Raw genomic sequence first — 27,769 nt, forward strand, 5'->3', positions numbered from 1 at the left:
GCACTCTGGGAGGCTGAGGTGGGAGGATCACTCGAGGTCAGGAGTTCGAGACCAGCCTGAGCAAGAGCGAGACCTCATCTCTACTAAAAATAGAAAGAAATGATTTGGACAGTTAAAAATATATATAGAAAAAATTAGCCAGGCATGGTGGCGCATGCCTGTAGTCCCAGCTACTCGGGAGGCTGAGGCAGGAGGATAGCTTGAGCCCAGGAGTTTGAGGTTGCTGTGAGCTAGGCTGATGCCACGGCACTCTAGCCTGGGCAACAGAGCGAGACTCTGTCTCAAAAAAAAAAAAACCAAAAAAAAGTTTGCATTTTTTGAAATTATTAAGTCCATAATAGATTTTTACAAAATAAGGTATATTTTTATCTAATTCAAGTTTCTTGAATGTGGCCTTATTTGATTACAGCTAAATTAATGGGGCTTCCAACATGAACAGGGTCCCCACCCCTGTAATAGCCTGACCTTAAAATACATAAGGTCCCCAACTTGATCCAGAGCTTTGATGTAATCCCAACCCAAATCCCACCAAGTTTTTCTGTGGATATCGACACACTGGTTCTCCAGTTTCCATGGGAGGAAAGGACGCAGAATCCCCTACACGAGAGTGGAGGAGGAGCATGAAGTCGGAGCACAGGGATTACCCAACTCTGAGACTCAACATAAAGCTACAGCAATCCAGACAGTGTGGCATTGGCAAGAGCATAAATGTATCGATGAAAGAGAATAGAGTCCAGACATAGTCAAGTGATCTCTGACAAAGGATCGAATACAGGAAAGAAAGCCTTTCAACAAACAGTGCTGAGCAACCCGACAGCCACATGCAAAAAAAAAAAAGAAAGAAAAAAGAACCTAGGATCTAGGCACAGACCCTATACCCTTCATAAAACTTAACTCAGAATGAGTCATAGACCTAAATGTAAAACACAAAACTATAAAGCTTAAAAGATGACGCAGAGGAAACTCCAGAAGACTTTTGGCCACGGTGACTTTCCAGGCACAACACCAGACCCACGACCCACGGAGGCAGCGCTGGATGCGCGGGCGTCACTCTCTGTCATCACACTGCAAGTCGTCATGGCGGCCCATTGGGGGAATAGTCGTGCCTCGGATAAGGCTCCTTGGCTGCGATGCTGCAGCCAGGAGTGGCAAGTGTCACAGAGGGTATTGATGAGGGTGCAGCCCTCGCCAGGGCAGAGGGGACAACAGGGGCCCAGGCAGAGAATGGGGGGCAGGAGACTCAGAGGCCAGAGGCAGGAGCTGGGGCTATCTCTGCCAAGAGATGGGACTTGCCCAGAGAGGAGGGGACACATCTGACAGGAAGGGACTGAGCACCTGGGGGCACATTGGTGCCTCCCCCCCGAGGCACGACAGGGAAGGAGCAGGTTTGGGATAACCAGAGGCAGGAGCTGTCTTAGCCCCAGAGATGTGAGGAGACAGAGGCCTGGGAGTCTGGCGCTAACGCCCACTGCAGGGAGCGTGTGACTGGGAGACCACCCACCTCAGAAGGTCACCTGGTAACCACACCTGGATCAAGGCGGAGGTGTCCTCAAACCCAGCATCCCACGCTGCTCTGGCCACTCCTTACCAGGAACGTGCCCCAACTTTCAGAGCACGTGTTTCTGCCTTGTGGGCGGCACCAAACTTCCCTACGTGGCGCCGTGCGGGGTGGACCCCTGCGTCTGCGGTGTCCGAGAGGCTGGCCGGTGGCCGGGGCGCACCACCTCCTGCAGCCTTGGGGCAGGCGATGGCACCAGGATGGCAGCAGCCGGCACAGGGGAGGATCTGGAACCGAGCCCTGGGGATGGGGGGAAGCGGCCGGCTGGAGGGTGAGCTTGCCCGGCTCCTACCGGCAGGCACAGGCCGTGCCGGCGGGCGGAGGCGTCTCTGACCCCAGCCCTGGGTCAGGGGGAGCCAAGGCTGTTCTCAGTCCCTCGACCCCCAGCGACTGGCGGAACAGCCTCAAACCTGAGCTAGGCCTCGGACCTCCCAACCTCCAGAACCACGAGAAACAAACCTGCTGGTCCTGAGCCACCCAGCCTGCGCTACTTTGTTGCAGCAACTGGACAGGCTGAGACAGCCGCCGCCCATCCATCAGGCCTCTGGGAGGGAACGAGAACGCAAATGGCACCTGGTGCTGTCACAAAAAGTGTTGACCTTGGGGACATGTGGCAGGGTCCTGGAGCCCCCAGACGACACTCTGCAAAGGCTAAGTGGATGCGTGAACAGCCTGGACAAGCTGGCGCTGTCCAGTGGGCACGTTCTTACAAATTGAATTCTGTTCTGTCCACAACCTTCCCTCATAAGAGACAGACACACAGACTAAGAAAAATGTTTTTATTTTAAATCAAAGTACCAAGCAGATACTTGCAAAAGAACATACAAAGCAGAATTCAAACACGGCCCTTCCCCGGGTGCCTCTGGGCACACACAGAGAGGAGGTCCCCACTCTCCCTGCAGAAACACACCAGTCCTGCCTCCGCAGAAAACCAGGCCAGAGGCAGCCACAAAACCCGCGTTTGTAGGTGGTCAAGAGGCTCTTCCCTTCTAGGTCCTGGTCGGACCCTGAGGGGCAGGACCAGGAGGTCCTGGGACCCTGCAGGGCGCAGGGGGCATGCGCTGGGGACGGGGACGGTGCCACCAACCTCCTCCCTGCAGCACGTGTGGTTGCCCTGAGGATGGGCCTTCCCCACACTGGGCTTGGAGCCCCTGCCGGGAACAGCCGCAGGAGCAGCCACCGGCTGCAAGTGGCTTCACGGAGCACTGGGAAGGGCCCCCCAGCCCGGGGGTGGGGGCAGAACAGGTCCCCCTTGCTCTTCAACGGGCAGAAAGAACTGACCCACAGCCCCTTCAAGTTCGACTGAGCAAGCGGCCGGCCGTGAGGGCAGACGCACGTGCGACCCGGACAGAGGGAAGCCACTAGAAGGTCCCAGGCTCTCAGGCCACAGAGCTGCGTCCGTCATGCGGCCGAGCTGGTGGGTGGGCACAGGGCCCTGCTGACGCATGTGACAGGACCCACACTCGAGTGAAAATGGGTTTAAAAAGGTGTATGTACACAAACCAGTAACCATTGTGCCGAAACCAGCTGACTCGTGACAACAGCAAACAGAAACGTAACAGAAAGAAAACAAGACAGACAGAAACTCAGTAGCTTGACAAGGGGTGGGGAGCAGGCCAGGTCCCGTCACAACAGCGCTGAGGTGGGGCCCAGGGCACCCCAGGGACGCATGGGTGGGCAGCTGGTTCCCTCCAGAGCCGCAGAGTGGGACAGGGCTCCCTCCCACTGCCGGGCACCCAGGACTGTTGAGGACGCCCCCTGCAGGAGGCAGCAGGAGGCGGGGCTTGCTGCCCCTGAGACATCTGGCCCCAGAGGCTCTGGCCTGGAGGGTGGCCCCCTGCGTGGTTGTCCTCAGACCAAGCCAGACTGCAGGCAGCCCGCGCACGGCCCTGCAAGGCGCGTCTGGGCTGCACCTTCCCCAGCCGGCACCCACCAGCCTGCCCTGGGCTCTCCCTTGGACCAGGACCACCGGGTATCAGCCAGGGGACTCCCAGGGGGCCTGGGTCTGGGGGCCGTCATGGTGGCCCCACTGGCAGGGGGCACGCAGGGGCCACACTGAGCCTCCTGAGCGCCAAAGGGGAACCTCGACAAACCATCCATGCGCCTCTCCTACTCACGCCTCCACCCCAGGACCGAGCCTTAGGGACACACCCACAGATCTCACACCTAGCAGGGGCGTCTCGGGAAGGGGCCATACCTAGGACTCCGCACCTGGCCAGGTGAACACACAGGTTCTGGGCCCACCCTCGGAGCCGACCTGGGAAGCCGAGGCACTCAGCATCGTTTTGGTTGAAAATGCTATAAATTTGACTCTTCCTAGAAGCCTACTAAGCGATTCACTTAAAAACACCTGCAGCACACGTGCAGCGGCGTGTGGCCCACGCCTCGTCTCTGCGGCCCCTCAGCCACCTAAGCACCTGCCAGGGCGGGGAGGTCGGAGCCCGCCGGGACCTGCACCGAGGCTCCGGCAAGGGCCCCACGTGGGCAGGACGGGGCACGAGCCACACTAAACCTACAGAAAACTGTGGGAAGAAACCAAATCCATAGGATCCACGGGTTTCCACACTTGGGTGAGCTTCCCAAGACATGTGTAGTAATGTTGCCGGCATTTTCGGTCCCGAGGGCCTGCAGGTGCAGCGACCGGAGTGCGCGGGGGCTGCGGCACCTCCAGCGCCTGCAGGGTCTCGGCACCACGGCCCCCGCTGCTCCCTACACCCGCAGCACCCAGGCCGCCTCCTGTCCTCATCCACCTGGCTCCTGACCACGGCCCAACGTGTAAACAGTATTAATAAGCAACAGATGGAAAAATATATTTCCCAAGAAAAAAGGGGGAGAAAGTTTGGAACTTGAAGACCGATTTTCCAGGTTGTTGTCATCGTCCCTTTCTCTCTTCTCTTGATTGGTTTTGGCGATTCCTCTCTTTGGTTCAGCAGCCCACGCGACCCGCCTGCCCACGCCAGCCCTGCGGCCTCGCCGTGCTCCGGCCTGCAGCTGCGGAAAGGCAGCCAGCCCTGTCCGCCTCAGGGGCCTCACCTCCCACCGGCTACTTCTGCTCGTGGTCCTCTGCCATGGTGGCCACCTCGATGGTGGCCGTGTGCTCCTCAGGCCCCGGGGCAGCCCCCGCAGGCACTGTCACAATCGTGCTGCCCCCAGGCGACGCCTGGGCCACATTCTGCAGGGCGGGGCCCAGGCCGGGCAGGGTGAGCAGCTGCAGCGGGCTGACCACCTTGAACACCGTGCTGCCATCCTGCACGGCGGCCGTGCTCAGCACCGTGAGGCTGGATGCGTCCGGGTGGATCTCCACGGTGCTGGGGAAGGTGGAGCCCGAGGAGGCCAGGACCGTGTAGCCCCCGAGCAGCGGGGAGGCCGGCGAGCTGGCAGGAGGGGCCTGAGGGGAGCCCTTGCCCAGGACCGTGGAGGGCAGGGTGGACACCACTTTGCCGAGCGGCACGCTGGTGATCGGGGAGACGGGCACGCCCGGGCCGAGCGCGATCTGGGCGGACTGGGTGAGCACCTGTGAGGCCACAGCCGCTGGTCCTGACGTGGCCCGTGCCAGCCGGGGCCGCTTCACCGGGGGTGGAAGGGACACGGGCGTCAGCGTCATGAGCACGTTGCTGAGGTGCTGTGACTTGTGCTTGAGCTCCTTGGCGCGCCGGCGGTGCTCGTCACACTGCTGCTCCAGGGCTGCGGGGACGGGGGACAGCAGTGTCACCGAGGGGGATGAGGAAGGGGCAGACAGCATCACTGCGGGGGACGGGGACGAGTCACTACAGGGGACGGGGATGGGGGCAGACAGCGTCACCGTGGGGGACGGGCAGGGTCACTGCAGGGGACAAGGACACCCACCATCACTGGGTGGCCCTGGGGCCAATGGCCAGCAGGTGTGCCTGCCTCACACAACACACCCAGGTGGCCACACGGCAGCCACCGCGGGGGAGGTCAGCGGAAGGGCCCTCGGTGGCCTGCTGGGACCAGCCTGAGCACGGCGTGGCGGTGCTGCCGGACCTGTCTCGGGCTCTCACGTGTCCCAGTCATTATTTTTGCCTGGGAAGTTGCTCTTGTGATACGATGACATAAAAAGTAGGTCAAAACAGCATCTACAAGTCTGTCGTGAGCATACGCGTGCACACACGGTAGGTACAGCCCAAGCATGAGCCGAGAGCAACGCACACACGCCAGAGGCGAGCTGGTCTCCAGGTGGTCTCTTCCACTCCCCGCCACTCTCTCTGAAGTGACCACCTGGTGCACCGCAGACAGTTGGTAACGGCAACCCCCCCCGGCAACGGGGTCTGACTACGTCACTTGCCTCGCTGACAGCTGCCTCGCACGGCAGCTGCCGGTCACCTGCTGCCTGGGCTTCCAGGAACGGCTGTGCCTCAGAAGTGTGTGCACGGCGGAGAGGCGAGCCCGGGGCGCGGCGGGCGTACCTGCTAGGTCCCGGGCGTACTGCTCCCGCGAGCGGTCCATCTGGCACTTGTGGCTGGCCAGCACCTTCTTCACCAGGTCCAGCATGCCAAAGTTCTGCACAATGTTGTTGAGCAGCACGGCGTCTGAGGGGACACGAGTACCCACTGAGGACCCTGGGACCGGCCCCAGCCGGCCACGGGGGCCCCACTCAGCAGATGTCTGAGGAGCAGGCACGGCAACCCCCCCCACCAGATGCTCAGCCTCGGCCTCCACCCCAGGCACACGGAGAGGCCTGAGCGCCCCACGCTGGCCACGCTGCCTGCCTTTGCTGGAAGGAGCTCCTCACCTCGGAGCTGCAGGGGGGGGTCCTGGACCCGCCGCTGCAGGCCCCTCATGGTCTCTGTCAGCTCCTGGTGGAACTCCTGCACGACCTCGTCCAGCAGCCCAGCATCCTTCAGGCCCCGCCAGAAGGCAAACGTGTCATCTGTGGGGGAAGGAGGAGCTCGGTGGGCAGGAAGAGCATCGCCACATGGGGCAGCCACCATGGGGAGAGCAGGGGACGGCAGACACCACCCAGGGGTCAGCCACACGCCCAGCCACGTCACAGCGCCTAAGTCCAGCAGGCAGGCCACGGGGCTGGGCTGGGAGCACCCCGGAGGACAGCAGCCCAGCCCGCCTCTCCCTGCAAGGCCTGCCCAGCCCCAGCTGGCTCCCAAGCCTGTGTGGCCCGCGGCGGGCACGGACCCTACTGCCCAGCCCTGCACCCGTGAGAGGCCCGCAGGGGACCCGGTACCTCCAATGGCCGCCGTCCAGTCGCCAGGGTCCTCACATGTCTCAATGGTGATGGTCGCAGGAGACCCGTTCACTGCGGCCGAGAGGGAAGTCGGGTGAGCACTGCTGCGGATGCAAGTCCACGCCCCCCTCTGCCAGCCCCTGGCACCCACCCCTCCTCCCCACCCCTCCTCCCCACCCCTCCGCCCTACCCCTCCTCCCCACCCCTCCGCCCTACCCCTCCTTCCCACCCTTCCTTCCCACCGCTCCTCCCCACCCCTCCTCCCCACCCCTCCTCCCCACCCCTCCTCCCCACAGCTCTCGCTCAGGCAGCCAGCGCAGCGAAAGCTCGCAGGGCGGAGGCCAGGGCTTGGCCCGCGTCTGGGGGTCAGACAGACCAGGGGAGAATTGGGAACCACCCCTCAGCCATCACTGGTCTCAGCCACTCTCCACCTTCCTCTTCCTGTGTTCGAGACTCCACCCAGCACGCCTTGCGATCGTGGGGCCAGGCGGGCGACCTCCTCGCCCACCTACGACCTCCTCACCCACCTACGAGCCCCTGGGCCACTCACAGTTGGCTCTGCCGCCCGGTTCCCCGCCCCGTGTCTTTATGCCACGTTCCCTGACGCCGTTGTCAATCTCAGCACCTAGACATGCCCATTTTTCTAAATCGGAAGAGGTGGGCCTTTGGGAGAGACACCAACTATCTGTCCATTTCTGGTGGCAAAAACCCGCCATTGCTGGCGCTGCGGACGTCTGGGCTCTGAGCTCAGGCCTGGCTGAGACACACCTGCCACAGGTCACAGCCTGGGGCGTTTTGCTCTCACGCTGCCTTTTCCACACGCCTCCAGGATGTGGTGGGGAGTGTTGTCACATACTTGGCATTTGGGGCAGGAAGGAATGTTTTTCATAGTTTGGGCGAATACACAATCTTTTATCGACTACACAATAGCCAGGTCAGGCGTTCTTACAGATTCCAGGCGGAAGGAAACAAAACCTCAGAAGAGCTAACCTTGAACCTGATTCTGCCTCTCCCAGGCCGAGCGGGCATTGACTGGAGGGCTCAGGGGCCCTGTCCTTGCTGGGGAGAAGGTACGAACCAGGCTGGTCTGTCCGTGTCGGTCACTGGGGCAGCCACCAGCAGGGCACAGACGGGAGGCTGGGCCTCGGTCCCCCCACCGACCCCGGCCCACCGGGAGCGCCTGGCCAGCCCCACCCCGTGCACCCAGGCTGGGCTCTGGTGCAGAGCGCGCTGACCCCCCCACCTCCCCGATGGCTGTAAACCTTAACCACCGACCGAGGATGGGGCCAACAGAGGTTAGCCCGACACAGCAATGCAGAGTCCTGCGCCTCTCAGGACGCAGCTCCGCGAGCTACCGCCTGCTCTGGCCAGGCACAGGGAAGGCCTGGGGTGCAGGGTGTGGCCCCCCTGCCACCCGGCCTCACCCTCCCTCTCGAACATGGGTCAAAGGCCTCTACTGGTCGCCGTCTGGGCCAGTGACAAGGACGTCTCTGGTCACACAGAAGCACAGTCCAGCCCACGCTGCGGAGGAACAGTTTGGGGACAATGCAAGTGACATTTTTGGGAACACGATACTGCCAAAGATCACCCGATGACATGGCCAGGGAACTCAGGACCTAATTTCACTCTTCCATTCTTAGAAGACTTTATTCACAAAGCTGGAAAGGATTCCAGGGATATCTACTCTTTCCACAACTCAGAGCCACAGAAGCCACCATGGAAGAACACCATCACCCAAAAATCCACGCAGCAGGGACACCTGCAGCAGGACACCCAGGACGGCAGGTCGGAGGGACGACACGCAGATCCACAGCCGCCAAGCCACGGGGGAAGCGGCTGCAGACTTGGGGCAGGCGAGGGGATGAGGGGGTGGGGTCCAGGGTCCCTTACTGCTCTTGCGCCTTCTGCACGTGTGATTATCAGAGCAGACGCGGCTTAGAAAGACCCGAACTTCACCTTTCCTATCTCTGAAAACAGCAACGCGGCGGCTCCCTTTGTGTGGAGAACGGGGGCTGAGCCCCCCTCGCCAGGGCAGCACGAACCACGTGACCCGTGAGGGCGGCCCTGCGCACCTACCGTCGGCCGCCGCGGGCGTGAGCGGGATGTACTCGGCAGAGGCCGGGCTGCTCAGGGACACGCGGGCTCCCGAGAGGTCGATCTTGGTGCTGCGGCAGGTGTTGGAGCAGACCTTGTCATGCTGGTAGAAGTCCAGCTCCCCGGAGTCCATGATCTTCCTGGGGCACAGGACAGAGGACCGGAGGGTCCAGGTGAGGCCATGGCCCCAGAACCTCGTCCAGCCGCCCGACGTGGGCCACCGCCTGCGTGGGGCAGGTCCCAGCAGAGGCGCTGCCCAGGTGCACTCCGCGAGGCAGGGCTGGGCTCTGAGCACGGGAACTGAAGCGGCCCCGGCACTGGGGGGCGGGCCCTGCCCGGAGGTCCTGGGTCGCAGCCCGGCCTGCCTCGATGAGCTGCCTCGACCCCTGACAGGGGGGTCAGAGGCTCCAGCCTCACTTGGCCCTTGGGCAGCGCTGACCCCGGGCACCTGCTGAGCTGGCGCCTGTGCGAGCAGCTCCTCCACTGGTGGTCTCCACGGCCGCGCCACCCGCGTGTTCTGGGAATCAGAGGCTCTGCAGCACGGGGCCGCCACGTGGGCAAGGGCAGGGCCAGCATTCCGGAGCCCCCAGAACCCGACACGGAGCAGTGCCCTTGCTCGGGAGGCGTGGCGGAGGCCTGGCCCACCGGCCACTCTGTCCCTGGGGTGTCTGCACCCTCCAGACACACAGGCGCAGGCTGTGGTTCACAGGTACAAAGAGAGCAACTGTGAACACCACTTGTATACGTCAGGAAAAAGTGATGACAAGGACAAAATAGAGAACAACATAAAAGACCACGCTAAGAGATTAAATGTGACACCTACACCTATCTGTTGCACAAACGCCAGATTATACCCTTAACCTTCTTTTTTTTTTTTTTTTTTATTGAGAAAGAGTCTCACTCTGTTGCCCGGGCTAGAGTGCCGTGGCGTCAGCGTAGCTCACAGAAACCTCAAACTCCTGGGCCCAAGCGATCCTCCTGCCTCAGCCTCCCGAGTAGCTGAGACTACAGGCATGCACCAACCACCATGCCTGGGTAGTTTTTTCTATTTTTAGTTGTTTTGGCTAATTGCTTTTTATTTATAGTAGAGATGGAGGTCTTGCTCTTGCTCAGGCTGGTCTCGAACTCCTGAGCTCAAGCGATCCGCCTGCCTTGGCCTCCCAGAGTCCTGGGATTACAGGCATGAGCCACCGCGCCTGGCAACCCTTAACCTTCTAACAGTGAAATAGCCACAAGTGCGCCAGGTAAAAAATTGGTGGAAATTAAAATGTGTCCGTGTTGGCAGGGATGTGGGGAGACGTGGCCACCTGGGAGGTCGTTAGCACTCACATCTAAAATGGGCCTCGTCTTCAAAATCCCAAAAGCAAATGAAAAAGCAATGGGTGCTGTGTCCCCTTCCACTGGGAAGGGCCGCCGGGCTGCGGGGCGCCCGCAACACCCACCTGAGCATGATGCCGTTCATGCGGATGGCTCTCTTCCAGTCCTTTAGGGTGGACTTCCCTGCCAGGTGCACAAACTCCTTCGGGCTGATCACGTGCTCGTCGTACTGCGGAGAGAGCACAGCAGCGTGGTCAGGCTCCGCGAGGCAGGCGGGGCTCGCCCTCCTCTCCTGCCCAACCCCTGCAGAGCACCGGGCAGAACGAGGACCTGCCCCTCGGCACAGCGGCTGCCCTGCACGGCTGTGGCCTCCGGCACGTGTGCTGCCCCCGCTGTGAGGGAGCCCAGCAGGGCAGGGTCAGCTGGTTCGAAGGCACGTGGCCCTCTCTTCTCAGCAAACCTCTTCTGTGCTACTTACTCCATAACAACACGTATGTACACGATACCCCGACATGGCAAAGGACGCCAGCACGCAGCCTGAGCTGTGAAGGACCCCTTGGTCTGGCCCAGCTCCCCCGACACCGCCATCCCCTGTGCGGGAAGCACACGGCACCTGCTCCCACGCTGGTGACACGTCTGTCCCAAAGCCGGGGAACCATGACTCACGTGTCTCTGGGGCTGCCTAGTTTCACCCCAGCTGGTGCTCAGAGAGCCTGAGAAGGAAAAATATCCTGTCGTCTTGGTAAAAAAGCAATTATTGGAACCAAAGAATGAAAATAAAACTGTGGTTACTCAGAAAACAAGCAGGATGGGGAAGGGAGGTCTCAGTAGCAGATGCCAGGACAGGGCACCGCCAAGCCCAGGCCAGTCTGTGGGGCACCGGCATGCCCACTCTCACGACACCCATGCCACGGGCAGGACACAGAGCCTCGCAGGTGCCTGGCCTTGCACGGCTGCTCAGGAGACCAGATGGACACACAGGCAGGTGGAGTCTGGCAGACCCTCCAGCCACTGCCCAAGCCCAGCAGGAAGCCCCAGCTGGTGGCCCTGACTGAGGCCCCTCCTGGCCACCACCACTGCCCACCATAGCTCATACCCGGGTCACCTGGCTGCACCGGACAGGCCGTTCCCACTGCAGGTCTGGGGTCAGTCCTGTCTCCCCTTCCAGCACTGCCTTCCTCCTCGCCTTCCTCGGGGCTGCCAGCTCCTCCCTCCGGGCTCCCTGCCCCGGGGTGGGGGGGAGCTGCATGCTCCTCTCCTTAGGGGCCCCCAGGCTTGAGCGTCTCTGGCTCCGCTGGGCCATCAGAGCCCAGAGCTCACGTGGCCTCCCCTGAGTGCTGCTGCTGCTGCCTGGCCCCACAGTGCACCTTCAGAAGCCCAGAGACGCCACTCTCGGAGCGCAGCGTCAGCCGCTAGGATTTACCCTCCTTTCTCCACCCTGACCCCCAGGCTTTTTGCGCCTCAGCTTAAAATGCCTACTAGGAACATCTTTTAGTGACAACATGCTGGCAGCAAACTCAGTCTTGTCTGAAAATGTCTTCATCTCGGCCTACTTCTTGTCTTGTTTTCAGAGACGGGGCCTTGCTGTTGCCGGGTGCAGTGCAGTGGCACGACCACAGCTCCCTGCCGCCCCGGGCTCCACCACCCAGTCTGAGCACCCGTGGCAACGCTGGCCTCCCCATTCCCGCCAGGCTGTGCAGCTGGTGTTCTAACATCAGAGCTGACCGCACTACACATTTACTCAAGGTAAATAACTGATGTGAAATACACTGCAATAAATATGACCCCGTAGATTTTATTTCACTTGAGTTAAAATTCATGACTATCGTTATTTATGTTGATGTTACACTGTCCTGGATGGAGGTGGTGGGGTCTTTTCATCCAACTTGGGCCTCGTTAGGGCTCTGGCACTGTGGACTCTGTCTCTCCTCGGTCATGAGAGTTCCTGGCCTCTTCCTCTCCTCCTCCCAGAACTTAAACATGGGTTAGACTTTCTCATGCTCCTATTTTTCTTCTTTTTATTTCTGTGGAGTACATTCTGAATGATTTTTTTTTTTTTACTTTTTTTTTTGAGATAGAGTCTCCGTTTCCTGGGCTAGAGTGCCCTGGCATCAGCCTAGTTCACAGCAACCTCAAACTCCTGGGCTCAAGCGATCCTCCTGCCTCAGCCTCCCAAGTAGCTGGGACTACAGGCATGTGCCACCATGCCTGGCTAATTTTTTCTATATATTTTTAGTTGGCCAGATAATTTCTATTTTTCAGTAGAGACGGGTCTTGCTCTTGCTCAGGCTGGTCTCGAACTCCTGACCTTGAGTGATCCTCCCACCTTGGCCTCCCAGAATGCTAGGATTACAGGCGTGAGCCACCACACCTGGCCCTGAATGATTTCTTTAATTCTATCTTCCACTTCACTAATTATCTCTTCAGCTATGTCTCATCTGCTATAAGAGACCTAGCCACTAAATGCTTAATTTTATTTTTTGTTTTTTTTTGAGACAGTCTCACTCTGTTGCCCAGGCTAGAGTGCCGTGGCATCAGCCTAGCTCACAGCAACCTCAAACTCCTGGGCTCAAGTAATCCTCCTGTCTCAGTCTCCCAAGTAGCTGGGACTACAGCTGTGCACCACCATGCCTGGCTAATTTTTCTATTTTTAGTAGAGATGGGGTCTCACTATGTTGCCGAGGCAGGTTTTGAATGAACTCCTGAGTTCAAGCGATCTTCCCACCTCAGCCTCCAACTGCTAGGATTACAGGCATGAGCCACTGTACGCGGTCTAAATGTTTAATTTTAATCCTATTTTTCCAGTTGTGTTTCTGTAACATCTGCTATGTTTTTACTCATGTTCTTATTTCTTGACATAAATTAACACGTAGTTATTTTATACCCTGTGTGTTAAAATGCCGAGACCTGAGCTGTTTCTGTGGCCGACCCTGCTGTCTGCTGCTTCCGCCTGTTCTCTCCTGGGGACTGGTTTCCTGTGTGTCCAGCATTTTTCGTCTCACTCTGAGCTGTTACCTTCCTTGGAAATGTGTGGAAATCACTTGAAACCGGAGATAAAGATGAATTCTTCCAAAAATAATTCCCTTACCTGCACGCACTTCACGTTGATACCAGGACACACAAACTTTCTCCAGATGAGGTTGGCTCTGCTGTCCCCGCAGGTGATGGGGTACACGATCTCAGCCTCCAGGTTCTCCCCCTCTTCAGCCATCTTCACTTCTCACAGGCACGTGGAGAGGAAAGGAAAGGCAGAAAGTCAGTCACGACCTCTCCGAGCACTTCCCCAGACGCAGAAAACAGCTACCAATCTGGGAACTAAAATGAAAGCCCAGGAAGGCCCGAGAGAGAACCACAGCGGGAGGGTGTTCTCTGCAGCCCAAAGAGACCTCACTACAAACATTAATGTAGTTCCATTAAACTGTGGTTCAACTGAAGAGCCACTTAAGGAAACAAAACCAGATTTACTTGAAACTGTAGGGAAATGTAAGGTTTTAAAGATTCTAGGGCCTTTAACCGTGAGCAACAGAAAAATACCAAAAGTGTTATATAAAGAACTTTTACCACCACTCCCCGAGAGTTACGACGGACAGATGTGGGAAAGGCAACAGGGACAGACAGCGAGAAGGAAACCGAAACCCCGAGGAGAGAGGGCTGCGAGACCCGGGGCCGACCCCTCTGTGCTCGCGCCAGCCACAGGCGGGACGGAGGTGCCAGCGGACGCAGGACGGGCCCTACCTAACACGGCTTCCTTGAGCTGGGAGGAGGCTGTGAAGGCGGCGGCAGCGGCGGCTGCGGCATTTTCCGTCTCCATGCTGTCTTCCGCCAGGTCGCCCCTGTGGATGGTAGAAGAGAGAACAGAGTCCCTGAGCCGGACACCTGCAGGAAACAGTGCCCTTCACGCACTTTCACTAAGGACGCCGCTCGCTGTGGATCTTGTCACACTCTCCTAATTTAGGCAGCAATGGCAGAGGCTCGAAGTCAGGGGACTGCGCGCTGATGGCTCTGCGCTGTGCCCTCACGCCAGCGCAGGCTCCCGCTGTGTCCGCGGCCCCGTCGCTGGTGACAGAGTGGCACCTGGCACACGTAACCCACATGCCAGGGCTGTGGACACAAGGACAGCTCACGCGGGAGTTCCACACGTCCATTTCTGTCTTTGATAAAGCTTTTTATTTCCCTTATATGGTTATAGAAACTATCAGAAAATAGAAAATTTCAGACCACCCGCTAGGCCCAGCAGCACTGGCCAGGGCCAGAATATCCTAAGGAACAACAAACATCTGTCATTTTAAGCCACCAAGTTTTGTGGTGGTTTGTACGCAGCAAACAGGCTCCTACAGGAGTGGAGCCAGAAGTGGGCATGCCCTCCCCCCCGGCGCTGCCTCTGGCTGGAGGGGCAGAGGTTGGGTCGGGGCAAAGCAGGAGACATGCGGGGCTGTAGGCAGAGACTCCCGTGCTGTGGGGCAGGACCCTACACCACGGAGGTGACAAAGGAGGAAACGTCAGTGAAGTTGTGGATCTCATCAGGGAAATTTCGGGCAGAAGGCACAAAGTGCCGACTGGCTTCTCTGAAGTTGGATAATTGTTCTCTTGAACAAAAATCTCCAGGGACTGAAAGGGATTGGACTGTGTCACATCTCCCGTTCCCAGGCGACAAGACCCTCACAGGAGACACGGCCTCAGGGCAAAGACCACAGCTTGTGGCTGTGAGACCTTCAAGCCTGGCCAAGTTCTGAGGCCACGTCCAGCCAAAGGGCTCCTAGGAATCTGCAGGCCCCCCAAAGGCTGGGCGCGGTGGCTTCTGAACGGGACCCCTGCCCGCTGCCCGGCCGTCTTGCTGCCACTGCACCGTGGGTGCACGGGAGGGCCGCGGCTCTTGCTCACGGGTCTCTGCACCAGCAGTCGGCACCTCCGACCAGCCTCAGCCCACCCAGACCTGAGGCCATGTGAGGCCAGGCCTTGGGCCAGGTGCCACTCACGGCTGAGACACACAAGGTCCAGGAAGAGGTGAGAGGTGGACTGGCCAGGCCAGAGGACAGGCTGCTGCCAGCATAGAAATGGCCACAATGTTCTGTAACTTCCTGCCAAGGGGCAGAGTCTCAGTTTCACCCCCGAGCCTGCGCTCGGTCCCAGGACTGGCCTCAGCCCACAGGACACGTGCAAATGGTGCGTTTTTCTACGGAGTCCTGAGACTGTCAGGTGAGGACATGCAGGCCACCAGCAGCGGATGAGACCTCGCTGACAGAGGTGACACGTCCCAGCAGACGCCACCCGCTGCCACCTCCAGACAGGGAGGAAGTCAGACGCTCCCTGTCAGTGACAGGCTGAGGACAGCGAGAAGCTGCCATGCCTAAGACACGGCCAAGACTGGGAGTCAGGAAGAGCATCCCAGCCCAAGGGCCAGGCCCCTCGAGGGGGCCAGAGTGATAGCCCCTGGCGCAGGGCGCCCTCATGGCACCCCAGGGGGCGGTGATGCCGTTCACAGCAGGAGCCTCGCCTACGGGCCAGCAAAAGGAAGCTGGCAGTTTGGGCAAACGTGAGCCTTTCGCCAACTAGTATTCGACCTGGACAGCTGGTACGAGAGCTGAGGAAGAAACTCACAGTTTCATGCGGAACGGCAAGAGAAGCACTGGCCCTTCCGCTTCATTTCTGAAAAAACGGCTCCCAACCATCCCTGCTGCTCCATCTCATCAGAGGGGAAACTACCATGTATTTCGGGAAAGGAAACCACTCGGCCACGCTGACGCAGGACAGGCGGCGTCCGACCAAAGTCTGCACCGGAGCCTCCCAGCCGACGCGCGTTTCTGCTTCCCTCATACTCTGCACTCACAGGGACACTGTGTCCCGTCTCAGAAGTAAAGGAAACCTAAGCTCACCCAGACGTGTGTCCACGCCAGCCACGCCAGGGCGAGCCCGCCCCACCCCACTCGGCCCCAGCAGCCCCGAGGCCCAGGCCTTACCCGTGAGGAGCCAAGTTGGTCGTCACCAGCACCGTCTTCACCCCCTCCACGTTACTGCCATCGCCCGCAGTGTCCGGGGTTGTCACGACCACCACCTCCTCCATGTGCACGCTCACATCTGGAGTGGCCATGGCGCAGCTGGGGGGGCCGCCCGGGACCAGCAGCGTCACTCCCCAGGCCTGCGTCCTGCAGGGACAAGGCGGGTACCGCGTTACAGGACACCCCCCGACGGCTCTTCATCTCCAAAGACCCATCTGCTCGCCCCAGCCGCTCCTTTCCGGCAGGAAATCGCAGCCACACAAAGGCTGCTCCAGGGCTCTGGTTCTCGGGTGGCAGAAGCACAACCCTCCCGTCCTTGTCACTGGATGGACACAGAGCCGCTCGCGCCACACGGGCCTGCCAGCCCCGCAGGAGCCCAGCGGGAGGACGGGCACGAGCCTGGAATTCAAGCACAGGTCCCTGAAGGTGAGTGTCCTGGCTGACCCCGCCGCCCTCTGTGGCTCCTGGCCTCAATGCAGAGCAGCCCAAACCCCTGACCAGGTACCAGGCGCAGGGAGAAAGCACTCCCAGAGAAGTCTTCTCTCTGGTCCGGGGAAAGCGACAGGAAACCCATAAACAGCAGACGGCGAGGGCAGACGCCTTGGTTCCTTCCATTATTGCGCTGTCGTTGCTGGCTCTGCCCGCAGTGAGGCCTGCGGACACCCCGTGATGGTGGCAGCGCCCAGAGGCACCTAATGCTCGGGGGGCGGGGGCCTTCCTCCTGACTGGAAGAACGGTGGCCCCAAGAGCACAGGGGTCCCTGTTGTTCTCGTTCCCCATCCTCCACGCTCGTCCCGGGGTAGGCTCTGTCCCGAGTGCCACGGCACAGAAGGGACCTGAAAGGGGCCGGAGCCCGAGTGCGGGGAGGTGGTGAGAGGAGGGTGTGGACGGGGCCGCACGCTGTGTGTGAACAGCTAGGTTGTCCCAGGACGGTCCCGTGTGGACCTGACCCCACATGGCAAACCAGAGAGAGCTGTCCTGAGGCTAGACCATCGCCCAGGTCTCAAACTGGCCCCACACCTAGGTCGTCCCAGGACAGTCCCCGTGTGGACCTGACCCCACACGGCAAACCAGAGAGAGCTGTCCTGAGGCTAGACCATCGCCCAGGTCTCAAACTGGCCCCGAGCGGCGCTAAGGGACAAGTCTGCAAAGGCGCTGACACCGAGCTGGCCTGTGAACGCAGCCACAGGAGAGGGGTTCAAAACTTGCCCCGAACCTAACAGGCCGATTTCCTGCTGTCACGAAAACGTCTACATTTTCTGTGAGACTACAAAAGTCCCAGAGTCTGGTAACATCGTACCCAAAGTCATCCAGAACGTAACCCAGCGTGACGTGACTCACAGAGAGCCACAACGTCGGCTCAGTTCTCCGAGCAAACAGCCATCAGGAGATGCCCTTACAGTGGCTACCACACCAGTTCCCAAGAGCAAAGCCAAACCTTCCTGAACCAAAGCAAAAAAAAGTCTTGGTACAGAAAACAGAAGTTACAACCAAATGAAAATCTGAGGCCGGGCGCGGTGGCTCACGCCTGTAATCCTAGCTCTGGGAGGCCGAGGCGGGTGGATCGCTCGAGGTCAGGAGTTCGAGACCAGCCTGAGCAAGAGTGAGACCCCGTCTCTACCAAAAATAGAAAGAAATTATCTGGCCAACTAAAAATATATATACAAAAAAAATTAGCCGGGCATGGTGGCTCATGCCTGTAGTCCCAGCTACTCGGGAAGCTGAGGCAGGAGGATCGCTTAAGCCCGGGAGTCTGAGGTTGCTGTGAGCTAGGCTGATGCCACGGCACTCACTCTAGCCCGGGCAACAAAGTGAGACTCTGTCTCAAAAAAAAAAAAAAAAAAAGAAAATCTGAGTTAAAAAATATAGTAACTAAAATGAAAAATTAAGGGGATGGGCTCCATAGCAGAATGGAGCTGACAGAGGGGAAGTCCGCGAACACAAACAGCAACAGAATCACCCAATCTGAGCAGAAAAAAGATCAGGACACTAAACGAACAGAGCTCCAGGGAACGCGCCCGCCCCAGGCTCACAAGCCGAGCATTTGCGCACTGGAGCTCCAGAAGGAGAGATGAAAAAAGTTTTAAGCTGAAAACATATTTGAAGAAATAGGCCAGGCGTGGTGGCTCACACTTGTAATCCCAGCACGCTGGGAGGCCGAGGCAGGAGGATCGCTTGAGCTCAGGAGTTCAAGACCAGCCTGGGCAACAGCAAGATCCCATCTCTACCAAAAATAGAAAAATTAGCTGGGTGTGGTGTGGTGGCACATGCCTGTAGTCTCAGCTACTCGGGAGGCCGAGGCAGGAGGATTGCTTGAGCCCAGAAGTCTGAGGCTGCAGTGAGCTGTGATAATGCCACGGCACTCTAGCCGGGGCAACAGAGCAAGACTCTGTCTCAAAAAAAAAAAAAAAAAGAAGAAGAAGAAATAAAATAATAGCCGGGCTGGTCCGATGGCAGTGGGTTATCAGAACTTATTTACATTAGTGTTACTAAAGTTGGTATACACCGCCCCCCACCAATAAATTTGACAGGCTAAAAAAAAGAAAAGAAATACTAGCTGAACACTTCCCAAATTCAGCGAAAGACATGAATACACATTCAAGAGGCCTGGCAAACCTCAAACATGATAAGCTCAAAGAAACCCATGCCCAAATCATAATCAAATTGCTGAAAACCAAAAACAAAGTAAAAAAAATCTGGAAACAGTCAGATAAAGAAGTATGCATGACCTCCATGGAAACAACTCAATGACTGGAATTCTCACCAAAACCACAGAAGCCAGAAGGCAAGGAAACATTTTTAATGTGCTGAAAGCAAAACGACCATTAATCTAGGATTCTACAGCCAGGGAAAAGGTCCTTTAGAAGAGAAAGCAAAATATCAGGTCTGAATGGGGAAAAGAAAAAAGAAATGAAAGCAAAATAAAGACATTTTCAGATGAAGGAGAATTAAGAGAATTGGTCACAAGCAGACCTGCTGGAAAAGAAATGTGAATTGAAGTTCTTCAGACAGAAGGAAATCATACCAGAGGGAAACCTGGAACTTCAGGAATAAAGGAACAGCGCCTGGAACGGTAATGTGACAAGCTGCTGTCCCCTTGTGTTCTTCACGTGTGCGCAACAGCTGAGCTCCCAGCACCGTCTGGGGTCTCAGTGCACACGTGCAGACACATGGCAACCCCAAGCCGGAAGGCCGGGGCTACGCGGTGCTGCTGCTTCCACATTTCATGGGAAGTCACGGGACATTCTAAGGAGGCCGGGAAAAGCAAAGTCCCTTAAGAGGCGAATGGACAAACTGTTCGTTTACATTCCGGACCACAGATCGGCATGCAGAGATGAGAAGAGATGAGCGATCGGGCCGTGAAAAGACGTGAAGAATGCCGAGTGCGCATCACTCGGTGACAGGAGCCGACCTGAAGAGGCTACAGGGTGTGACCCGCCCCACGACACTGGAGAAGGCCCAACCCCAGAGACGGCAAAAGATCAGCGGCTGCCAGGCTTGGGGGGGCGGGGGGAGGAACAGGCTTCGGGGCAGTGAAGCCGTCCAAGGTGAAGACACAGCAGTGGATATGTGTCACTATGCAGTTCCCAAACCCACAGAACGCAAAACACCAGCAGGGAGTCGAGGTGAGAGAGGCCTCTGGGGTGACGGCCCCAGAGCAGGTCGTGGACTGTGGAACCGGCCACTCCGCGGGAGGTGCGGGGAGGGAGGCCGAGGGAGAGCGCGTGGAACTCGGTGCACTCTCAGCTCGGTTTTGCTGGGAACCTACAACTTGTCTAAAAAATAAAGTCTCTTAATTTTTAAAAATTAAGTGTGTGTATTACAATGGGCCAAATGAAGAATATGATGGAGAATGAAAATACAAGCTACAGACTGGAAGAAAACGTGCAAACCACGTATCCCACAGAGAACCTGCGTCCAGAACGTGCAAAGAGTAACAGCAAGAAACTAAACCACCCAGTTTTAAAAACGGACAAAAGACTTGAGCAGACACTTCACCAAAGATGACAGGCGGACGGGAAATAAGCACGTGAAAAGACATTCCACACCACTAACCCACCGGGACGCCATCCAGCCTCGACACGCCCAGGCAGCGTGAAAGAGCTGCGACAAGGAGCTGACACTGCCGAGTGCCACCACGGCGTGAAGCGGGGAGTCAGGACGGAAAGTGGCACAACCACTCTGGATAGCCCGGGCAGTTTCTTATGAAGTTAAACCTACTCTCTCCCCAAGATCCAGCAATCCCACTCCCAAACATCCACCCTGGAGAAATAAAAACCGGTGTCTACTTGAAAGCTTGTACACAAATTTTTATGGTGGCTTTATTTGTAACTGACAAAAGCTGGAAAGAATCCGAGTCCTTCAACAGGAGGACGGAGAAAGCAGCCGTGGTACACCCGCGCACCATGTTACTACTCCACACGAAGCAACACACCACTGACACCCGCATGCGTTTCCGGAGGGCATGCTGAGTGAGAACAGCCAGTCCCGAAGGTTACACGCCGCGAGAGTCCTTACGTGCTCTCCGCGAAAAGACAAAGCTGTGAGACGGAGAACACATCGTGGATGTCAGGGTCAGGGAGGAGGATGGGACTACAGAAGGAGCACAGGGACATTTTTGGACAGACTGTTCTCCATTCTGACTGTGGCAGCAGCTACATGAATCTCCGTGTTAAAATTCACAGAGCCGTACACTAAAAAAGAAGTTTATTTTACTGTTTGTAAATCTTTTAAAAAAAATCAAACTGGCCACAAAAAAAAAGCTATCGCACCCTTGCATACATGGTCAACTGATTTTCCATAAGCGTGATGTGACCATTTGACAGGGGAAGGACAGTTTTCTCAAAATACAGGGTTGGGCCGGGCACGGTGGCTCATATCTGTAATCCCAGCACTTTGGGAGGCTGAGGCCGGAGGATTGCTTGAAGCCAGGAGTTTGAGACCAGCTTGAGCACAAGTGAGACCCTGTTTCTACAAAAAAAGAAAAATTCACTGGGCGTGGTGGTGCATGCCTGTAGTAACAGCTGCTAGGGAGGCTGAGGCGGGAGGATCGCTGGAGCCTAGGAGTTGGAGGCTGCAGTGAGCTATGATGACACCACTGCACTCTAGCCTGGGCCACAGAGCGAGAAAATGGTGCTGGACAACTGGACATCCACATGCAGAAAAACAAAGCTGAGCTCTTATCTTACATCACATACAAAAATTAATTCAAAATGGATCAAAGACAGAAACCTAAGAGCTAAAAGTATAAAATGCTTAAAAGATAACAGAGGGCAAATCTTCATGACATTGGATTTGGCAATGATTTCTTAGATGACACCAGAAACATAGGCAACAAAAGAAAAATCAGATAATTTGGACTTCATCAAAATTTAAAACTCTTATGCATCAAAGGACACTATTAAGAGAGTGAAAACCCCCAGAGAATGGAAGGAAATATTTACAAATCATGTATTTGGTCGGGAGTTAATTCCGGAAGGTATAAAGAATTCCTACAACAAGAACAACAAAACCACCCAACTTAAAACATGGGCAAAGGACTGAGAATAGACATTTCTGAAAAGAATATATACAGCTAGCCAATAAAAACATGAAAAGATGCTCTACATCACTGGCCCGTAGGGAGATGCAAATTACAACCACAGTGAGATACCGTCTCACACCCACTGGGATGTGACAATACCAAGTTGTGCTGAGGATGTAAAGAAAGCGGAACCCATATATGCTGTGAGCAGAAAAGTAAAATGATGCAGCCACTGTGCAAACAGCGCAGCAGTTCCTCAAAAAGTTAACCTTAGAATTGCTACATGATCCAGCAATCCTACTTCTAGGTACAGACCCAGATAACGGAAAGCAGGGACTAAAGCAGACACTGGTACACCAGTGCCGGTAACAGCACCGTCCACAAGAGCCAAAGTGGAAACACCCACACGCCCATCAGCAGACGGGTAAGCAGAACACAGCGCGTGTATGCAACAGAGTATTATTCAGCCTTAAAAAGGAATAAAATCCTAACACTGAAAATGTGCTAAGTGAGAGAAAGCAGACACAAGAGGACAGATGCTGTATGATGCCACTTACACGAATTACCTAGAACAGGCAAAGTCATAGACAGGGAAAGCAGAACAGCGGTTGCCAGGGGCTGGGGGAGGCAGAATGGGGACTCATTCTGTAACAAGTGTAGGATTTCTGTCTGGGCTGATGAAAATGTTCTGGAAATGCACAGCAGCAATAGTTGCACAACACTGTGAATATATGTCATCCTACTGAATTGTACTCTTAAAAAGGGTTAAAATGGGCTGGGCATGGTGGCTCACACCTGTAATCCTAGCACTTTGGGAGGCTAAGGCAGAGCTTACTTAAGGCCAGGAGTTCAAGACCAGCCTAAGCAATAGCAAAACCCATCTCTACAAAAACCAGAAAAATGAGCTGGATGTAGTGGTGTCTGAGGCAGGAGGGTCCACGAGCCCAGCAGTGTAAGTGAGGTTGTAGCTATGAGCACGCCACGGCACTCTAGCCCAGGCAATGGAGTGTGACCGTCTCAAAAAAAAAAAAAAGGTTACAATGGGTCGGGCACAGTGACTCATGTCTGTAATCCCAGCATTTGGGGAGGCTGAGGCAGGAGGATCCCTTGAGCCCAGGAGTTCAAGACCAGTCTGGGCAACATAGTGAGGCCCCATCTCTATAAACAAATAGAAACGAAAGCCAGGTGTGGTGATGGGCACCTGTAGTCCCAGTTACTCGGGAGGCTGAGCCAGAAGGATCGCTTGAGCTCAGGAGTCTGAGGTTGCAGTGGGCTATGATGACGAAACTGCACTCTAGCCTGGGTGACAGAGCAAGCCCCATCTCTTAAAAAAAAAAAAAAAGGAAAAAACAAGAAAAAATTTCAGGACTACTTTTTTATCACCTGCCCCTAGGACTATACGAAACCCTAAGTGTGTCCAAGGACAGAAGCCAGGCCCATCTGGAGCTGGCACACAGCGGCCGCCCTGTGCACTGGATGAACTGCCCTCAGCTCAGGAGAGAAGACACCCACACCCAGCCAGGCCTCGGCCACGAAGCCTTCAAGGCCAGAACTAACCAGCCCACGCTGAACACCAATCGCAGAGCATGCCCTGAGGAGCTCCGGCTTCTGCTAACTCACACCGAACCTACTCATCTGGCACGGGAGTTCCTCTGCATCTCCGTCTCACACATGTGCCCTTGTCTCGGTATAGAGCAGGGCCAGAGTGCCACTGTTTCCTAACTGAGGATGGTCCCCAGGCAGCTCCAAGGGCAAAAGAAACCCTCCCCATGATCGTGGGCCAGTGTCTCTGAAGACTGTCTTCAGATGCTTTTTAGCCGGGAAAACTACAACAATGAATTCATTTACATTGACAGATTTACTTCACATTTCTAAAATATTTTTTTTCACTACCATAACTTTGGTGTTCTAGATTTAGGCTTTGAAACAAACAGCTTCAAATGAACAGGAATAAAAGACGACTTTAGAATTTCACTTAAAAGATGTATCTAGGCCGGGCGGTGGCTCATGCCTGTAATCCTAGCACTCTGGGAGGCCGAGGCGGGAGGATCGCTCGAGGTCAGGAGTTTGAGACCAGGCTGACCAAGAGCGAGACCCCCGTCTCTACTAAAAATAGAAAGATCGGCTGGACAACTAAAAATATATAGAGAAAAAATTAGCCGGGCTTGGTGGTGCATGCCTGTAGTCCCAGCTACTCGGGAGGCTGAGGCAGGAGGATCACTAGAGCCCAGGAGTTTGAGGTTGCTGTGAGCGAGGCTGACACCACGGCACTCTAGCCTGGGCAACAGAGTTGAGACTCTGTCTCAAAAAAAAAAAAAAAAAAAAATGCACAAAACTGAATTCCATCCTCTCCAATGCCAACTATTAAATGTTCAAAACAACACACACAAAAGCTACTTCACAGAAAATAGTTCCAAGTGCTTGATACAATATTTAGACACAGAACAAGCATTCCCCAGCATCCGGCCACCCACTTAGGGGAACCCCTTCGCCAGGGGCAAGCTTGCACACGCTCACAGCCGTGAGCAACTCTGAACCCAGCTCTGATCCCAAGGCTTGGGTTCCAAGACTCGTGTAAATCGAGCCCCAAATTAACTTAGAGGTAAATTGGATATGAGGAAAAAAAACTTTTTTAGAGACAGGGTCTTGCTTGTTGCCCAGGCTAGAGTGCTGTGGCATCATCACAGCTCACTGCAGCCGCCAACTCCTAGGCTCAAGCAGTCCTGCTGCCTCAGCCTCCCAAGTAGCTGGCACTATAAGCCCACACCACCGCGCCTAATCTTTTGTTTTTTGCAGAGACAGGGTCTTGCTATGTTACCCAGGCTGGTCTTAAACTCCTGGCCTCAAGGGATCTTCCTGCCTCAGCCTCCCAAAGCACTGAGATTATAGGCATGAGCCACCACACCTGCCCAGAAAATATTTTCAAAATAGCATTCTTAGGCACAAATATACAAAACCAGTATCAAAGTATTAGTGTGAAGCTGGGCGTGGTGGCGCACACCTGCAGTCCCAGCTACTCGGGAGGCTGAGGCAGGAGGACCACCTGATCCAAGGAGTCAGTCAGTACACAAGATTCCCATACATGGCTTTCCGTTTCTTCTGGACAAAATTGTTTTCCTTTGATAAAAATACCACTGCAGAGGTCACCAACCACTGGCCCATAGGCACAATTTCTTTGATCCTCACAGTGCTTCAAAAAATTTTAACTAGCTCCAAAACTGCAAATCTCCAGCTTCTCTTGAAAAATATCACGAGCGGTGAGCCATGGATGTGGCGCTGCCCTCACAGCAGTCCTGCAGGAGCAACCGCGCCCTCAGCATCACACCCAGACACGCACGGGTGCAGCCCCAAATCCAATGGACTTGTCTCCTGGCCCTGAGCAGGTATCTGAACAGCCTCCCTTCCCAGTTCAGGCATAAAATGGGGCATCCTAAAGCCTAGGTTTGAAAGTGGTTCTGTAAGTGCTGTAAATTCACAGAAACACTTATCATGATTGCACACATATGTATACTAACACCTCCACCCTCCAGCATTCCAGTATGTCTTCCTAAAAAGTTGTAGGGCACTGTCTATGAAGAAACAAATTCTTTTTTTTTTTTCGGAGACAGGGTCTTGATGTATTGCCAGGCTATTCACAGGTGTGAGTACAGCACTGTAGCCTCAAACTCTTGATCCTCCTGCCTCAGCTTCCCCAGTAGCTGAGACTACAGGCTGTACCCCACTGTGCCCAGCTAAAGAAACAATTTCTGAACAAGTAGTCTACTTATCTTGTTATATTTGGGCTTTATTTAGGTCATCTGGTTTTACCTTTAATAAGGTGATGTAATCGAAACTGTTGTATTTGAATTCTTAGCAAAGAAAGAAAACTTTGGTTCAACAGTCAGTCAACTCAATGCATTACAAAGTTAAGCAAATATGTAACAAATCATTACTAACAAGTGGCCCACGTTGCTACGGTTCTTACTAATGGATCCACATTAATACAACCATTAAATACAAACCAACTCAGTTGCTACAAATGGGTTTGCTTCAACGTGGTTCCCATCAGTGGATCTATATACTGATCCTGGGCCACCCCCCCCAGCCGGTCTCTGCAGCAACACTGGTCCCCACAGGCCGGTCTACACTGACCCTGGTCCCCCCCTAGCCGGTCTCTGCAGCAACACCAGTCCCCCCCAGGGCGGTCTACACTGACACTGGTCCCCACAAGCCGGTCTACAGTGATCCTGTTCCCCCCCCCAAGCCGGTCTGCACTGACACCGGTCCCCCCAGGCCGGTCTATAGACACTGGTCCCCCCCCCCAGCCGATGTCTACACCGACACCGGTCCCCCCAGGCCGGTCTACAGACACTGGTCCCCCCCCCCAACCAATGTCTACACCGACACCGGTCCCCCCAGGCCGGTCTACACTGACACTGCCCCCCCCCAGCTGGTCTACAGTGATTCTGGTCCCCCCCAAGCCGATGCCTACACCGACACCGGTCCCCCCAGGCCGGTCTACACTGACACTGCCCCCCCCAGCCGGTCTACACTGACACTGGTCCCCCCCAGCCGGTCTCTGCAGCAACACCAGTCCCCCCAGGGCGGTCTACACTGACACCGGTCCCCCCAAGCCAGTCTACAGTGATCCTGTTCCCCCCCCAGCCGGTCTGCACCGACACTGGTCCCCCCCCAGCCGATGTCTACACCGACACCGGTCCCCCCAGGCCGGTCTACAGTGATCCTGGTCCCCCCCCCAGCCGATGCCTACACCGACACCGGTCCCCCTAGGCCGGTCTACACTGACACTGGTCCCCACAAGCCGGTCTACACTGATCCTATTCCCCGCCCCCCCGGCCTGTCTGCACCGACACCGGTCCCCCCAGGCCGGTCTACACTGATCTATTCCCCCCCCCTGGCCTGTCTGCACCGACACCGGTCCCCCCAGGCCGGTCTACACTGACACTGGTCCCCACAAGCCGGTCTACACTGATCCTATTCCCCCCCCCCCGGCCTGTCTGCACCGACACCGGTCCCCCCAGGCCGGTCTACAGACACCGGTCCCCCCCCAGCCGGTGTCTACACCGACACCGGTCCCCCCAGCCGGTCTACAGTGATCCTGGTCCCCCCCCAGCCGGTGTCTACACCGACACCGGTCCCCCCAGGCCGGTCTACAGTGATCCTGGTCCCCCCCCAGCCGGTGTCTACACCGACACCGGTCCCCCCAGCCGGTCTACAGTGATCCTGGTCCCCCCCCCAGCCGGTGTCTCCACCGACACTGCCCCCCCCAGCCGGTCTACAGTGATCCTGGTCCCCCCCCAGCCGATGCCTACACCGACACCGGTCCCCCCAGGCCGGTCTACACTGACACTGGTCCCCACAAGCCGGTCTACACTGATCCTATTCCCCCCCCCGGCCTGTCTGCACCGACACCGGTCCCCCCAGCCGGTGTCTACACCGACACCGGTCCCCCCAGCCGGTCTACATACACCGGTCCCCCCCCAGCCGGTGTCTACACCGACACCGGTCCCCCCAGCCGGTCTACAGTGATCCTGGTCCCCCCCCAGCCGGTGTCTACACCGACACCGGTCCCCCCAGCCGGTCTACAGTGATCCTGGTCCCCCCCCAGCCCGTGTCTCCACCGACACCGGTCCCCCAGGGCGGCATACACCGACGCGGACCCCGAGGAGGCCGCGAGAGCCCGGCCCGCCCCGGCCCAAAATGGAGGCAGGAAGCGCCGCCGCCCGCGCCGCCGCCCGCGCCCGCCCGCCTGACGCCGCCGTCGCGCCTGACGCCGCCGCCCTCGCGCGCCCGCCGCCCCTCCCCCGGCCCTCCCCTCCCCCCGCCGTAACGTCCTGACGCTCCGCAGGGACCCCTGACTGGACGGCGGCGCGTGAGCGGAGCGAGAGGCCTCGCCGCGGGGGGGCCGCGGGCGCGCCGGCGCCGCTTACCTGGGGCCGCCCCGGCCTGCTCGGGCGCCCGGCGGTGGCGGCGGCGCGGGCGGTGGCGGCGGCGGGCGGCGGCGGCGGCGGCGGGCTTCGCTCCTTGTTGGGGATTCGGCGGCGGCGGCGGCGGCGCGGGCGCGCGCTTCCTAGTGACGC

At 57.0% G+C, this 27,769-nt stretch overlaps 1 protein-coding gene across 4 annotated transcripts; it reads right to left on the reverse strand.

Moving 5' to 3' along the window:
• Nucleotides 1-2,323: 2,323 nt before the first annotated feature.
• Nucleotides 2,324-27,709, reverse strand: GMEB2 (glucocorticoid modulatory element binding protein 2). 4 transcript variants are annotated; one of them, XM_045529374.1, is made up of 11 exons: nucleotides 17,218-17,666; nucleotides 16,671-17,110; nucleotides 16,127-16,312; nucleotides 13,905-14,002; nucleotides 13,258-13,385; nucleotides 10,295-10,398; nucleotides 8,835-8,992; nucleotides 6,759-6,830; nucleotides 6,312-6,449; nucleotides 5,986-6,108; nucleotides 2,324-5,242 (listed from the first exon to the last, which is right to left on the reverse strand). In XM_045529374.1, exons 2-11 carry the CDS (start codon nucleotides 16,943-16,945, stop codon nucleotides 4,602-4,604), a joined length of 1,923 nt encoding a protein of 640 aa, XP_045385330.1. In that variant the 5' UTR covers nucleotides 16,946-17,110; nucleotides 17,218-17,666; the 3' UTR covers nucleotides 2,324-4,601. The 4 variants fall into 4 exon arrangements, with proteins under 4 accessions (XP_045385330.1, XP_045385331.1, XP_045385329.1 ...); XM_045529375.1 differs by lacking the exons at nucleotides 16,671-17,110; nucleotides 17,218-17,666 and adding an exon at nucleotides 27,620-27,709; XM_045529373.1 differs by having other exon boundaries at nucleotides 16,671-17,666.
• Between the last annotated feature and the right edge of the window lie 60 nt (nucleotides 27,710-27,769).

Source organism: Lemur catta, chromosome 17 (assembly GCF_020740605.2).
Source record: "Lemur catta isolate mLemCat1 chromosome 17, mLemCat1.pri, whole genome shotgun sequence".
NCBI lineage: Eukaryota > Metazoa > Chordata > Mammalia > Primates > Lemuridae > Lemur > Lemur catta.

What these genes read in the sequence shown, in the direction of transcription:
- GMEB2 (XM_045529373.1), bottom strand. Translation starts at nt 17,122, where the DNA reads ATGTGGGGTCAGGTCCACACGGGACCGTCCTGGGACAACCTAGCTGTT. An exon ending in GCTCAAGGAAGCCGTGTTAG is followed by an intron (nt 13,386 to 13,904) that starts GTAGGGCCCGTC and finishes GCCTGTGAGAAG; the next exon opens with TGAAGATGGCTGAAGAGGGG. An exon ending in CCCCCCCCTGCAGCTCCGAG is followed by an intron (nt 6,109 to 6,311) that starts GTGAGGAGCTCC and finishes GTGTCCCCTCAG; the next exon opens with ACGCCGTGCTGCTCAACAAC.